Genomic DNA, 17,012 nt, shown 5'->3' on the forward strand with positions numbered 1-17,012 from the left:
TTACTACACTAAGTCAAAATCAGATTATTTACTGTTATTTATAAGGAGCTCTGGCTACAGGGTCAGGAGCCCTGACTGTAGTCTCAGTGCAGCCTCTAAAGCACCATGTCATCTTGGACTAGGCGCTTCATCTCTCTGGGTCTCTGTTTCTTGCCCTGCAGAATGAAAATTTAAACTAGAACATTCAGTGTGTAAACCAAAGATTCAATACTTTATAATTATCATTTTTTACAATAATTAAAATAATCCGAAAGCTATAACGCTGTGCAATGATTAAGGACAAAGAAGAAAGGCTAAATGTCATTTTAATTAAATCTGCATATGGAAGTGAACGGGAAGTTCTACCAGTAACTGTGTGACTGTGTTTTAATGGAGTCCAAAAGAGTCTCCTCTTTGGGAAGTGTGAGCTAATACACCCACAGAGGAGTGATTAAGAACAGGGATATTTATACTAGATGGGAAATGCTGGGAAGCTGAGATTTTATATCAATACCCAGAGGCAAGATGTGGGCAGCTGATGATATGCAAAAGAATATATAGATTGGACATATTTCCTGTTAAGGATGATGATGGATTTGTCTTCTCATGTTAGCAGTCTAGGATAGCAATCTATGAATTATATGAGTATATGTATGTATTTTAAAAAGATTAGCCTGCCTATTTACCCCAGTCTGTGAATAGCTGATTAGTCTAGGACTGTGATCTGTCTGTACACTCGCCTAATCACCATGAACACAGGTCATACAAGCGGGGGAAAATCCAATTATTTAAAGGATGCCTTTCCAGTTTCCTTCCACTTACTCAGACCCTGTCAACTGCAGCGAGGGAGCTGTAAACTCAGCCACATTTTTGACTCCTTTGGGAGGCAGGTGAACCACAAGGATCCAATCTTTGATGGAGTCCCTTGTTGTATTACTAAAGACACCGCAGTATATTTAGAAGACATTCTAGCTGTAGGGAAAGAAACTTGCACCACCAGCACTGCTTCAGGTAGAAAGCCAAAATAGCCCAGTGTTATTCCATAGAGTCTCCTGATTTTTTGCAGAAGGAATCCTAGCAGAGCAAACTGCTTTTTGCCTTCGGTCAGCCTTCCGGGTTCCTTCAGCTACCCAAGCTCTGGGCTAATGAGTGGACATTCCCAAGAGCAGAGGGAGCAAAAGACCCTAAGTTAAAACATGGATCCTGGATGTGCATTTATGTCTCTCAGCCACAGGCAAGAGCCCTTACCCCAGGTACTCTGAAGAAAGAGTGATGGTAATTCGAGGCCAGTGATTGGTAATTTAGGGGGTTCCAGACAGAGTCAGACACCGTACCTCCCTTTCTTCCCGTTCTGGGCTGGAGCTGAGCAGGAGATGTTTCCTCTGATCCCCAGGGTGGGATTCCCGCTGTTTATAGGCAACCTAGCCTTGACCATTTCTAACAGGGATTAGGTATCCTATTCTGACTCCTGTAGAAAGGGACGCCCCCGTCCAACTTTCCTTTCGCCTTCAGTACTCTAGGCTTCGCCTTGCCATCAACCTCTGACCCTGCTGCAGCGCACTTTTGGTGCCCACTCCTTGATCTTGCTTATGCAGTCGTCCTTTCTCGACCAGGCCCAGGTGGGGCTTCCGGAGAGGAAACCTTGGATCGGTAGAGGGCTTGTTAAAACAGATTGTTGGCCCTCGCCCCTGGTTCCCGGTTCCCTAGCTCTGGAACAGAGCCCAATAATTTGCATTTCTAACAAGTGCTTAGGAGGTCCTCAGTCGGGACCACTTTGATAACCACCGTGTTAGAAAAAAGAAGGCGCCGCGACATGAGCTCTCCCTTTTCTTCCCACCTCTCCCAGCTCCATTCGCACTTATGCCATTTTCCCTTCTCTGTGGTAGATTTCAGCTTTTATACTCTGTTTCTAATGGTTCCACTCCTGTCCCCGGCTACGAGCGGATAGAGGGTTGTTAGAGACTAATCCTGTCCGTACCCCCTAGTCCTGCTCAGCTGTGCTCCCGCCACTTTCACTGTTTTCCCACCGCAGACGCTGTCAGCTGCACTCCCCTCTCTCCGGTGTGAATTATTCACCCTCTTCCTCTACTCCATGCATTAAGTGCAACCTTTCAGCAACTTTGCAGCGGTGGCTGGGCTCGCCACACGCCTCCCGCGCTCCGCAGCCCTGGAGAAGCTCCCTTGTGCGGCTGAAGCACCCCGCGTCAGACACAGCCTGGGGCTCAGGGGCCGTTCCTGCACCTTCTTTGCGCTCTGACCCTATCTGGCTCTGGCTGGGGCGTGAGCGGTAGGGCGGTTGCTGCAAGCTCCTGTGTGGAGCTTCGGGAGCCAAAGCCCTGAGGGGGGCGGTAGCAGCGTCAGGTGGCTGCTCTGCGCACCCGCGCGCCGCCCAGTCAGTCCCTGCTCAGCGCTCAGCTTCAGCGGAGCGGGAACACCTCCACTCCGGCAGCTGCGTTTTGGGCTCGGGATCCCGGGGGCAGAAGCTGAGTTGTGGTCCGTCCGATTGCCCATTGCCTTTTCTGGCCTCCGGCCTGCGTCTCCCACTTCCTCTCCCACTCCACGGCCCCACTGGACCACCAGCGTTTGCCTCGATCTCCAGGGAGAGAGGAGCGGCCACCAGGCGCGCAGCCCAGCAGAAGTTGGGCTCGGCGGGGCAGCCGTGATCCAGCTAGACGAGAGGGGTGGGGTAGGGCAAGGGGAGAGGAAGACGCGGTAAAGGGCTCTCGGTCTGGGATAGAAGGGACTGGAAGATAGGAGCTTGAGTTGGCTCTTCTCCGCCAGCCCCGGGGCGTGGGGCAGGGGGAGAAATGCTGAGCCCGCGCCCAGGCGACCGCCGCGGCAGCACCCTCAGCAGCAGCTTCAGCATCAGCACCGGCGGGACAGCGACAGCGGGGGCGGCGCAGGCGCACTGTGCCCCGCGGAGCCTGCAGTTTCCGAGCCCCGTGTGCGGCACTGCCACAGTCTGGGCAGCGGCGGCCGGGGGAGCGCTACTACCATGAACTGCCTGGTCCTCCTCCCCAGAGCTGCTCATCCGGGTCGGGCTGGAGACACAGTCAGGGGACCCCGTGGCCGCCGCCGCGCCCCCTCTTCTTTTGGCTTCATCTTCTCCACCTTCTCTTTCTCCACCTTCTCTTCCTGCATCCCCCCCTCCCCCGCCGCGGATCCTGGCCGCCGCTCTCCAGACCCAGGATGCCGGGGGGCAAGAGAGGGCTGGTGGCACCGCAGAACACATTTTTGGAGAACATCGTCAGGCGCTCCAGTGGTAAGAAGAGTTGCAGTCTAAAACACCCCCACCTCTATCCTGCCCACGCGCGCCCCCATCCTCCTCATCCCAGCCCTCTCCCAAGGGGGGAGGGGGATGCAGACAGCCCTACACGGTGGCTTCAGTTACTAGTTGGACCTGATTTTGGAAGGGGGTGGGAATGAGGTAGTGGTGGAAAGTTAGTTAAATACCCTCCTCACAACGTACTCATCCGCTCCCACCTGTCCAGAGCCGGGAACAAGCGGGAAGCTAAGCGGGAGCGGGTAGGGTGTAGGTACGTCTGGAGAATAGAGTTGAGCTTCGCTTTGGTGAGGTGGTATTTTTCTTGTTCATCCTCTTCCCACATTCCCTCCCAAGTAGGCTGCAAAGACAGAACAAATTCATAGAGTTAGTTAATCCCAGTGCAAGGGTTTCCCTCAAGTTGGGAATGGCTGTGAAAGTGGCTACTTAAGATTTAAGTCTCTGGAATGGCTTTTGGGCCCAATGGACGCTGCTGAGAGGAACCTTATGTTGGGGAGAGTAGTTGGAATCGAACCTAATGAACAGTGTAGTTGAAAAATGGGAAGGCAGTTATTATGGTCAAATTTGTGTTTAAAGTTTCTTTTTTTTAATTGTGCATTAGCCTATACTGATTTATATGATATTTGATTTGACTCAAACAGGAGAAATGTAGAGGGAAAACAACAGCTACTGTGCTTTGAAAGTACTAGAGAAAGAAAAAAAAAAAGCCATTCTACCTTGACGATGTTCTACTTTGCTACTTACTGGTGTTGACTTGCCTTAAAGTGTCTTTAAAATGCCATCCACTTGTGCATTCATTTTCTCCAAGATATTCTGAATAGGGATGGTTATATATGTCACATATTAAGACTTAGACACTTTGCATTTTGCTGAAATCTACATCTTCCACTTGTTTTAAGGACTTTCATATAATTTTCGGTTTTATAAACAAGATATGCCAAGTGTCATTTAAACTTTTTCCCTTTAGAGGCCTGTTATTTTATTGTAAGATCTCTTGCTTGAAGAATTACAAGAGAGACATTTCTGCATATTGATTGATTACAGTAGAGCTTCGACCAAAACAATGAAAATAAACTATGCAGTTCCATAATTTATTGTTTATTCATTCATTCGTTCATTAAGTGAAACAATATTTTCTTGGGTGTCTTATACAACAGACACCCTGTGGGGTCCTTTGGATAAAAGAAAATGATTAAGACACTTCTGTTCTGAAGAAGCTCCCTGCCTAGTGGGCAAGACAGAAGCACTGTCAAATGACAATAAATAATTAAATATGCCTATGCTTTCCCTGATTTGGTAGATTAGATTATATTAATTCTTAGATTAGGATCTCTTCAAAAACTAGGCTTGCAGATATTTCCCCTGATTTGGGGACTATATATATTTAAAGGTCCCAAGGTATTTTTCGTAAAGCTCTGACATGGTATTTGGTATTAATTCGAGTCGTTTGACTTTTTTCTTCCACTGTGGTCAATACCTGGTACTATACAAGTCTAGAGTAGACTTTTTGGGTTGGAAAAAAGTAGCTAATAGGCCTGGTCTACTTAAAAAAAAACACACAACTATATTTTTAGCCATTCCAGTGTGATTTCAAATGTGGTTTGGATTTTTTATGATAATGTAAAATATAAATTTATAACAGTAGGCAATTCCTGTGTTTATACATTACCTTGTATGACTATTATACAAGAACAAAGTACAAGGGGGCTATTACTGTTAAAACAACCAGTTGGAAATTTAAAGTTTATTGGAATCAGTTATTTAAGAAAGATCAGTTTTATTTAGCTTTCTCATCTTCTTAAGTTATTTCAACTCCTTGCACTTTGGTCTGTGAAAGGACTTTTCAGAGAATGTCTTAAAGAATAAAACCCGTAGGCTCTCTGTTGCTCTGCAGAGTAATCAGAGAGAAGATGACAGTTCCTTGACTGAAGTTTACTAATTTAGCATCTTTGGTTGAAACTTCTCATACAGACTGGACTTGTGAGTCAGGTTTTAGAGTACCTTTTATTTCAGATATACCATGAAATTAAGACTTACCGTATGTGGCTTAGAAATAGCTGCTTCTGTTACCTCCATTTTACATCTTCCATCCCAGTTAATGAATGTTCTATCTTTTTCACATGTCATATTCATAATTTCTTCATTGATTTCATGTTTCTTTCCATGGAAAATGCCATGTGTGAATGAAAATTTATCTGTTTTGGCATTTTACATACCACCTTATTTGCTTATGGCTAACTTTTAATACCATTGCTCACAACCTCTGAGCTTTGTTTGAAATGTGTTAGATATTTGAGGTAAGTACTTGCGTGTGTATGTAATAAACACTGGAAAGTCTCAGTACCACTTTTACAGGAAGAACCTCAGAAAATGAGAATTACAGTATTAAATTGGTTTACACATTCACGTGGGAGTATCCCGCAGTTGTTGCCATTTCCATATGATTTGGCAGAGAAATAGAAAAATTCATTCTGAGAAATTGTTTAATTGAGACTAACAGAAAATTCCCTTCAGAATTCTCACAGACAGATCGAGTTTGTCACAGTGAAGATTTCATTATTCACTAACTTAACAACATTGAAAGTGAAGTGTCGGCAGAGCTTTAGTGGAAAAAGAAAGAAAAGGAGGCAGCACTGCTAATATATTTAAGCATTGGAGAGGTAGGCTGAAATTGTCTATTTACCTTTTACTCCATGGAATGCTTTGCTTTCTGATACAACATCATTTTCTTATGAAAAGATCAGATCATTTAGTGAGAGTCAGATGAAGTAGAAACATATACATAAATATGCACACAGATAAACATATAGATAGTCTTCCACCCAAGTACAAAGATAGATGTAGAGGGAGAAACTCTCACACACAAAGAGCAAAAGAGAGATCTAGAAAGTAACAGATATACCAAAGGAGAGAGGGAGGAAGGGAGGGAGATGAGAGAGAGAGAGATTAGACATGAAAGGGAAACAGACACAAAGAGAAAACATCAGGTATTTATTTGTCCATGGATACCACTAATGAGCTGCAATCTCAGCCAATTAGAAATCCATCAGAGAACTTCTTGATGGTGCAGAACAAAAGAACAAGAAGTGTGTGGTATATTTGCGTATAGATTTTAAACCTGAGAAGTTCCTAATAAAATTCTAAACTCCTCATTTGCAATTTCAGAGAATAAAATGGTGCTGTATTCTGTGCGCCAGTGTAGCACTGTTGCCTATTTGCTGTTATTTTACACCTCCTGAGATTGGATTTTTATTTTTCTTATTTAGTTGACTCAGTTTGTTATGGGAAAGCATTTCAAATTATTACTGGTGATTCAAAGTCTATAAAATAAAATAATGGGGGCCATTGAGTAGGATGAATACACACATGCTTTATAGACAAATCCCCAAATAGTAGAAGTAAGGAGTTCCTTTTTTTCAGTTTTAAGATAAAAGACCAGATCATTTTAGACAAGTAAAATAAATTACAGTAATTCTTAGCATGTGATTCTAGTAGGTATAGAGAGCACATTATTACTCCAAGAAGTTGTAAAGGTCGAAAGTGTAAATGTAATAGCAGGGTTTAGATACATTTTTGGCTAGCAGAAATAAGTCGGTAGGAAAGGCAAAGGGAAAGTTTGGAAACTCTGTGGTGAGTTCATTACACCTGTACAATGTCTCATAGAAGTCCCCACACCGGAAGTGCTTATTGAACAAATCTGTGTCTGGAACATTATTAGGCTATCTTCCCTTATTTACATTTCAGTTATCTATGCAAGATACTCATCAATATATTTTGGACTGTAGGGAGCAGCAAAACTTATGGGTAAAGTGAAAATAGTTAAAATCAACAGTTTTTAGACTGTTAGGTGGAATTTCAGTTTAAAAAAACCGAACAAATTATTTCTAAGGCCTTCAATTATGTCTTTGGTCAGCACATTTCATTCATATGTTGTCTTTGTTGACAAATAGGCATAAATAGTTAGTTTGGGTGACAGTAAAATTGGTTGCCATTTGAAAAATTATAACTTCAAAAATAATATATTTTTATTAGGAGTTAATAATTGTTCTTTAATATTTTAAACATTATGAAAAACTAGAAATGTTTTTCTCTTTAGAGAAAATAGGCTCAGAAAAGAAGAAACATATGAGGTAGTATTTTATGAAACACTTAATTTTCAAGAGAAGAAGTTCACCATACCCAAGTTACCATTTTCCCAGAGATATCCCTGTTGCACGAGCACTTTTCTTTTCTCAGTTATCCCTTATAGGAATATCCATAATTATTTTTGTGCTATAGTTAATATTTATAAATACTGAGATCTTAAAGGAGAATCTGTAGAAGAGGAAATAGAGAACTAGTGATGTAAAAACAAAACAAAAAGTAATAATAACTTTTAAGGATTATCCAATTTAAAAGAAATGGTTAAAAAAATGGACTCGATATTTATTCTTGAAAGATTTTCTTTCTTTTCTTTTTGTTTAATTTATTTTTTTATTAGTTTCAGGTATACAAAACAATGTAATAGTTAGACATTTATCATTTATATCCCTCACAAAGTGATAACCCCTCTCCCCTAATCTATTACCCCTCTGATATCGCATACAGCCATTACATTTCCACTGTCTCTATTCCTAATGCTGTACTCCACTTCTGTACTCTCTCTATATATTTATAGCTGACATTCATTATTGTTCAGCTTCATCTTCAGGTGTGCAGTGCAGTGATCAGGCATCTACATCATCCCTGAGGTGGTCTTGAAAGATTTTCTTAAACATCTAAACGGCTAGTCAGGAAATATGCATAAAACCACATGGTGTTTTAGAAGCATTAGTTTACCCAGGTCTTATAATATATTAGTTTCACTTTTAAAACACCGTAGAGGTTGAAATTATATTGAAAACTCCTAAATTATATTTATAAATAAGTCAGAATATTGTCTCTTGGTTTAGAGCCGACACTGAGTTATATAATGAATGCAGTACTTTCCTGACTACAGAGCTGTTTATCCCAGGACACTCTTATCTTCACTAGAATTGCCCTCTTTGTCTATATTTTGCTTAATTCCAAAAGTAGGATGTGTACAAAATCCATGTACCTAACCATGTTTTAACTGACTTATTAACAGAATCGTGTAAGACAATATTTTTTGATGGAAGGGAACAGCTATGGTTATTTTAATTGGCGGTGACTGAGTAGATTTCCAAAAAGAAGTCCTTTAGTTTAGTCAATATTTATCTTTGACTTTTATTGTTGACAACAGCTGTTTGCTAGCATGGAGAAACAATACTTCCACATTCTCCAGTGTCTAGCCTAGGAAAAGGTTATATGTATTGTTCTCCAAAGCTCTGTAGTTAGGATTTACCACAAGAGGTCACTATAGGTTCTGTCACAGGTGAACCAAGTTGTTAATCTGTTTCTTTTTGTTTTCTTTTTCTTCTCCTCAAGTTTGATTGGAGGTTAAAATCAATGTAGTTAGTTGTTAGTTGATGGTGACAACGTTTTGTGACTAAGTGAATGGAATATTAATAAAAACAGTTTATGTAAAGGAATAAATTAAAAAAATTTAGACTAGTATAACATTTACTTTAGAAGGTAAAAAAATTATTGTAATAAACCATTTGATGTGGTGATAATATACATGAAATACAAAGTTTTGCAGAAAAATGCCATATATGAGGTGTGATCAAACATTACAGTGAATGTTTAAGTGAAAAATTTGTAACTGTAAAAGACACATTGTCCTTAATCCCCCTCAAAATACTCCTCCTCTCTTTGAACACACTTATCTCATTGTTCTTGCCACTTTCTAAAGCAGTTCTGGAAGTCCTCCTTTGTGAGTGTCTTTAGTTGCACTGTCGTGGCTGCCTCGATGTCCTGAATCAGTCTGAGTTTGGGAAAGAGCCAGAAGTCACATGGTGCCAGATCTGGTGAATAAGGTGAATGAGGACACACCGTAATGTTTTTATTTGACAGAAATTGCTGTATACCAGAAGCGATGTGTGACATGGAGTGTTGTCATGATGGAGGATGATTTATGGCACACTTTAAAACACACCTTTTCTCAACCATAGCTCACTCTGAACTGACTGCACTGAACAAATTGGAACTTGTCACACACTGTAACTAAGGTTTGACCTACTGCTTCCCGTATTGAAGATCCCTCCCTTTCCATTGGATGGCAATCGGCAGCAGCATTCACCCTATGTTTTGATCACAACGTAAAGTCTCCATGTCACACATCACTTCTTGATATGCCAATTTCTGTCAAAGCATTACGGTCTGTCCTCATCCACAGTATTCACCGGATTTGGCACCGTGTGCCTTCTGGCTCTTCCCCAAAGTCAAAATGACCATGAAAGGTGAACGTTTTGAATTGACTCAGGACATCGAGGCAGCCACAACTAAAGACACTCATGAAAGAGGACCTCCAGAACTGCTTCAGAAAGTGGCAAGAACGATGGGATAAGTGTGTTCGAAGCGAGGGGGAGTTTTTTATTTTTTTTTAATTAAAATTTATTGGGGTGACGATGGTCAACAAAACTACATAGGTTTCAGGTGTACAATTCTATAATACATCATCTATATATTACATTATGTGTTCACCACCCAGAGTCAGTTCTGCCATCACCAGAGGGAAAGTATTTTGAGGGGGATTAATGGCAATGTGTCTTTTAGTATAATAATTTTTTTAAATTTAAACATTCAGTGTATTCTTTGATCACACCTTGTAAATAATGTTCATACTGTAAGGATGATATATATATATATATTTATATTTCAATAAAAATTGTTCTTTAGCAGATGTCTTGATATAACTTATATTAAATTGATGAAGTATAATCAGTTCATGAGAGTGCTTTGACTTTATTAAATGATAGTCCACAGATTTACTTATATCTAGGATATGATTCTAGTATTTTGATGTTATCCATCCAAATTTTCAAACTGAAATATAAAGCTCAGACAAATATTCTTCAAAGTTCCCCAAACTTATGAACTATGTGATTAGAGGTATTATTACTTTAAGAGTTTTTGTTTCCTGTTAATCAGAAAGCCTGAATCTTGATTTTAGGGATTTTTTCTTTTTGGTAGGATTAGAAACACATATTGGGAGAAGCTTTGAAATGTCCTAAACAAAATTAGTTTTAATGGAAAAATTAAAATATGCCATACAGCAATTTTATGATTAAAAGAGCTATGTTGTAAAATCAAATAAACATAAATAACAAGTCACAACTAAAAACCAGTGGCAATTGTGGAAATTGAGGTTAAAGAAAGTAGTCTTGATGTGCTCTAAGAAATGGATATTTACAAAATATTTCCTTTACCGGTAGCAGAATAGAATTTTTTTTTGTAATTTAAAGTTTATTGGGGTGACAATTGTTAGTAAAGTTACATAGATTTCAGGTGTACAATTCTGTAATACATCACATGTGTGTTCATCACCCAGAGTCAGTTCTCTTTCCGTCACTGTATACTGGATCCCCTTTACCCTCATCTACCACCCCCACCCCCTTACCTTCTGGTAACCATTAAACTATTGTCTGTGTCTATGAGTTTTTGTTTCTTCGTTTGTTTGTCTTGTTCTTTTGTTGTTTTCAGTTTTATATACCACATATCAGTGAAATCATATGGTTCTCTACTTTTTCTAACTTATTTCGCTCAGCATAATAATCTCAAGATCCATCCATGTTGTCACAAGCAGAATAGAATTTTTAAAAAATCTCATATTATATTTTTGTCGCACACAAAAGAAAGAAAATTATAATTATGTGAGGTGATGGATATGTTAATTCGCTTGATTGGGGTAATCATTTCACAATGTATATGTGTATGAAAACATCAAGTTATACAACTTAAATATATGCAATTTTAATTAGTCAATTAATACCTCAATAAAACTGAAAAAATATCCTCAGTATATTCCACCAAATACTTTAGTTTAATAATGTGTGACGTAATTCCTTTTTATCATTGAGGAATGACTACAAAGAATCGTTTAAATATCCTCATTTTATATAATATAGAAGTTACTATTGGAAAATAGTAACTTGAAAATATTTGATTGAATGAGGGCAGTGATAATACTATTATATAACTCAATGTATATTTTAGACATTATTTTAGTATTTGGTTGTATGTGGTTACTATTACTGATAAAGAGATATATTGTGTACATCCCAGATAGTAGTTTTGTGATATAAGTTTTCACATGGAAAAAAATAGGAAAATTAAATAAAGAACACAATAATGTAGAAAGAAAGAGTAGTTGAAAAACTTTGAAATTTTATTGAAGTGATAAGTACTACGTACTAAGTCCTATTGATTTCAAGAGATAAGTGATTTGAGATCTGAGCTTAAGTGCACAATATCAGTTTCTAGAGGTAATGACATATAACAGGAAGTCATGAAAATGCTGGTATATGAACTAAGCTCTGGAAGGACATGGGTCATACCTTACATACTGTATATCCTCCACTGTGAAGAGCACATAGAACTAAGTACTAATTGAATAAATGCTGTTTGATTTTGTCTCTTAAATTAAACAAGTCCATAATTATTTTTCCCAAAACAGTGCTGATTAAATCTATTAAGTCAGCTTGTATAAGTACTTGCATAGTTTAAGATATTTGATTAATGCATAGATCTGAAAATGGAAATCGCATTGTATAGGACCAATCGATGTGTCTCATGAGAACACCAGAGGCGAACATGTAAGTGATCTCATGCTTATCTGCTGTTCCAACTTGGTGTGCAGCTGAAATGTTTTCTATCACTTTTATTCTAATCTCCAAGGGCTTAAAAGCTGGACTGTTTCATACAGGAAAGAATTGTTTAGAAATTTGTAGATTCTAATTAAATTATTTTTTTAACAATTTTGCACTTAGGAGTTATGGGTGGTAGGTTTCATGATTGCAAATCGATCCTTACCAGTTTAAGTATCTTCTGCATGAGTTTTGCCTTGAGGAACAGCTTACAGTCCTATGCCATACCCAGTGGAAGAGGGAAAATGGATTTTGGCTGTTGAGAGACTGCAGGGCCAGCCTCAGATCACCAAGTTTAACTGAAAATCAAACAACTCACTTGGATTGAAGTGAAAACCTTTATGCTGATCTTTTCTGTCTGCTGGCATATTTTTTTTTTAGGTTTTTGTTTGTTTGTTTGTTTTTAATTTTATTAGTTTCAAGTGCACAAGACAAAGCAATACTTAGACGTTTATCATTTATATCCCTCACACTATGTGAACCCCTCTCCCCCCATCCACTATCCCTCTGACATCTCACAGAGCCATTACATTTCCACTGTCTCTATTCCTAATGCTGTACTCCGCTTCCTGTAACCATATATATATATATATATATATAAAATTATAGTTGGCATTCATTATTGTTCAGCTTCAGGTGTACAGTGCAGAGATCAGGCATCTACATCATCCCTGAGGTGGTCTCGCAGATGGGACATATATCCATCGGATATCCTACAAAATCTTTACATTATTGATTACGTTCCCCAAATTAATTTTCAAAACCCCGTGGCCATCTTGTGGTTACCAACTATTTTCTAAACCCCTCACCTTCCCCCTTATCTCCACCCCCCGCCCATCTAGCAACCCTCAGTTTTTCCTCTATGTCTCCAAAACTGTTTCTGACTAGTTCATTCACTTATTCTTTTCTTTAGATTCCGCATATAAGTGAGATCATACGGTATTTGTCTTTCTCTGTCTGACTTATTTCACTTAACATAATGTTCTCTAGGTCCATCCATGTTGTTGCAAATGGTAAGATTTCTTTCTTCTTTATGGCTGCATAATACTCCATTGTATAAATGTACCACAGTTTCTTAATCTAGTCATCTACCGATGGGCATTTCGGTTGTTTCCATATGTTGGCTATTGTGTATAGTGCTGCAATAAACATAGGAGTGCATAAAGATTTTTGAATTGGAGTTTTGGATTTCTCCAGATAGATACCTAGGAGTGGGATTGCTGGTCATAAGGTAGTTCCATTTTCAGATTTTTGAGATACCTCCATACTGTTTTCCATAGTGGCTGTATCAATCTGCATTCCCACCAACAGTGCACAAGGGTTCCCTTTTCTCCACATCCACGCCAGCACTTGTTGTTTATCGATTTATTGATGATAGCCATTTTGACTGGGGTGAGGTGGTATCTCGTTGTGGTTTTTATTTGCATTTCTCTGATGGTTAGTGAGGTTGAGCATTTCTTCTTATGTCTGTTTGCTGGCATAGTTTTTATTTGGAGAAAATTAAAGCACAATGAGTTTATTTTCATGTATTTATAGCAGTGAGAGAATAGAGGAATTCTTCAATGAGAATTAAATAGTCTCAGCATAAAGTCCCCTAAAAATAACACCCATCCTTTTCTTGACTCTCATACACTTTCTAGTTAATCATTTATTAATGCAACAAAAATTTATTGAGTGCCTACTGTGTGCTAGGCACTGATCTAAGCACTGGGGATGCATAATGAATAGAATGAAGAAAACTGGTGTTTCTCCTTTTTTATTTTTTATTTGTGGGGCAGTGTGCACATTGGTTAGGAGCCATAGGTCTGGAAGTTTTCATTGGAGTCCTGGCTCTGATACTGACTAGTTCTGTGACTTACTTATCTGTACCTCATTTTCTCTTCTGTAAAATACAAATAATAATAGTATGTTGTTTATGGTAATGGAGTAAGGATTAAGTGAGGTAATATGTACAAAGTTCTGAGAACAGTGTCTGGCACATAATAAGCACCATATCAGTAGCTATGTTGTTAGTTATTTATTGTTTAGATGTTTAAATCTATGAATGCACCATCTGTTGTTGATGGCTCTAAAATTTGGTCACCATTTCCTTTTGCATCTCTTTTCAACTGATAATGATGAAGCTTCTTAGAAGGTTACAAGTAGTCACCCTTGTGAATCCAAAGACCTTTTATTTGTCTGTATTTTTCTGGCTTTGTAGGATTTCACAAAATGCTCCCCTACCCTCTCCATATCCGTGTTCATCTTTGGGATTTCACGTCTTTGCACTTCCTCCTGCCCTTTTTCCTGGATTCTCTTTCTATTCTCTTTTCCCTCTCCTCTTCTCCCCTTCATCCCTGCTCCCTTCTCCTCTCCTCTCTCCTGAAGAATCACTAGTCATCCAGGTTCAACCTTCAACTGTCTTTCTTACATCTGTGCCCTCCTTTTCAGAGCAAGCTTGTCCTCTTGTGCTTGCTTTGTCCTCTCTGGGCTCCAGTCCCATGTTTCCAGTGGCCTGTAGACGTTCTCTTCTTGTACTTCTCACAAGTCATCAGTGTGGCCAGAATTGAATTTATCATTGCTTTTGGCGTCAAACAGTCGTAGTTTCTTTGGTATTTCCTTATTTCTGTCAAAGGCACTGAGGTGTAATTACCACTTACCAGTCTTTAGTGGTAAGAATTTTGCCATGTACTTCATTTGTACCCTCCGTAAGTGCTGTGTGCAGAGGAAGTGAATTCATGCTTGTTCACTATACTGACTCATCTCAGGGCATGAAACATGCCCATATCTGATATCACATGCAGCCAATATATGTAAGCATGATGGATCAACAAAAGAATTACAGGTCAAGAGAAAAGAGTTGGGCTTGGAAACAAAGTATCTCCACTGAGAATGAGGAATGAAAGATGTGCTACATTCTCCTTATTCATTCCTAAAGCAGGCTCTCTCTCTACTAAAGCAACCATAGTCAAGGTACCTGGAAATCTTTCTGGAACTCTGTGGGATGTTTCCAAGCTCAGAGAACAATGCTCTCAACAGAGCAAAGGTGTTTCCATCTTGATGACACAGACTCCCATCCTGGCTTTAGCCCTTACCCACAGGGACACACTACGACTCTTCAGGATTATAACTACCTGGCAGGGTTGCTGGAAAAAACTCAATAAAGTCACAAATGTACAGATCTTGCACTGTGCTTCATCATAATGAGGGCTTAATAAATATTCACCTTTTTCTGCTTCTCTAGATAAGGTTAGGTTAGGGAGATTTTTCTTTTTTAACCTGAAGAAAGCAAAGTAATAATAATTGAGAATTTCAGAAACTGGTGGAGGACCTGAGCTTTAAAAGCATTTGGATTCACTTTACCAAGGGCTTATTTGGAGTTAAAAACCAAAATACCAAACAAACAAACAACCCTCCTCTACCCAACAAAAAAACAACTTAGAACCAAAGACACATCAGTGCTCCTCCTTGGCGGTGCTTGGAGAAGCCAAGGGAGAAGGCAGAAATGTCAGCCTCTTTTTGTGATTGGCCCAGTGAAATTTGGCCAAAGGAGAGAAATGAATTTGTGATCTGCGTCTTTCCCTTGAACAATTAGCTGCTAGTGCATAGGTAGTAGAAATTTAAAAAAAAAAGGACAAAATTTTAGAAAATTAATTGCATTGTAAATGCATTCAATAAAGACTTGCTTCTGTTTTTCTACCAGGTGTACAGGTTAGACTAGTCTTTTAATTGAAATTCTTCATTAGTTACCTTGCCATTAGTGTTTGAGTGCCTTAAAAGGTCAATGTCAAAGAAAATATATAATCTTTTCAGGACAAATGCAATTCATTTGCAAAAACAAGGTTTATTTGCAAGATTGAAAAATGATGCTTAATCATTAAATGTGTGATACTCCCCCCCCCAATAAACACACCTTGACTGATTTAGCTTTTATCCAAGATTATATAATTAGTGAATGTCTTATGGCTTTAAGCATTTAAGAAATTTTATTGTAATAAAATCCAGTAGAAAGTTGTCATTACCTATATTCAGGTAAAGGTTTTCAGTTGTATTTTGAGACTGAATCCTATAGGCTGTTATTGCAGTTTTATTTTTCCTTCTAATGATTCTGACCAGTATACATTTTAGAAACCCATGTTCTCATGAACAAAACACCAACTATTAAAAGTAGAACCTTGGAATTGTTGAGCATTCTTTGTATGTGTGTGTGGAAATATTTTTAAAACAAAATTACTATTATTCCTATTCCTAGAATTTCAGAAATATGAAATATGTCGTGTTCTGAGCCACTTTAGCTAGGTGAAAAAAATAATGCCATCAAAAAACATAGAAACATAAAAATGTGCCTTTGATCTTGAAGGAGATGAAAAGTGGAGGCATATTTTTAACTTTGATGATGGCTGAATAAATTTAAAAAGATTAACAGATACTTTTTGCATATTTGAAACTCCCACAGTGATGGTCTGCTTAATGTTGCTGATATTATTATATAATAATTAGTCTCAATGTGGAAGGTGCAAGTGTATGTGTATGTATACACACACACATACACACTTTATATATATATACACATACATACATATATACGAGTATATGTATATACATATATATGAGTATATATATTATATATATTATATATATATATATATATAATTTTTTTTTTCCTTGCTGTAGAGCTGTGGGGTAAAGTGTTTTTGTAAGGACATAGGACACAAAAGATACCAGCCTTTTATTCTGTTATTGATATGGTGGAAGTGGGTAATACACCTATCAGAAATCAGCATTGTGGATGTGGGTATGACGTATAAATTATTTATGCTTTTGTTTAGCTATCTGTGTCAGGACGTTATTTACCCCAAATAAGATGTGTTATATGTGCTTCAGTGTTGTTCAATTGTTACTGTTCTATGAAATCTCTCACCCAGAAGACAAGTTAAAAAATTTATATATGCTCCATGATTTAGATTCACAAGTCTCCAGAATGCAGGGAAATCTTAGGAACACGAAGGGTTTTTTGTTTTGTT

At 38.6% G+C, this 17,012-nt stretch overlaps 1 protein-coding gene across 1 annotated transcript in view; it reads left to right on the top strand.

The window, feature by feature from the left end:
- The first annotated feature begins 2,297 nt into the window (after positions 1 to 2,297).
- KCNH5 (potassium voltage-gated channel subfamily H member 5) overlaps positions 2,298 to 17,012 on the top strand; it is a 277,181-nt gene continuing 262,466 nt past the window's right edge. Inside the window, exon 1 of the mRNA XM_019733674.2 lies at positions 2,298 to 3,241. Coding sequence (XP_019589233.1) covers positions 3,169 to 3,241 — 73 coding nt within the window. The 5' untranslated portion in view covers positions 2,298 to 3,168. The remainder of the gene's footprint in view (positions 3,242 to 17,012) is intronic.

Source organism: Rhinolophus sinicus, linkage group LG03, assembly GCF_036562045.2.
Source record: "Rhinolophus sinicus isolate RSC01 linkage group LG03, ASM3656204v1, whole genome shotgun sequence".
In the NCBI taxonomy this organism is placed as follows: Eukaryota; Metazoa; Chordata; class Mammalia; order Chiroptera; family Rhinolophidae; genus Rhinolophus; species Rhinolophus sinicus.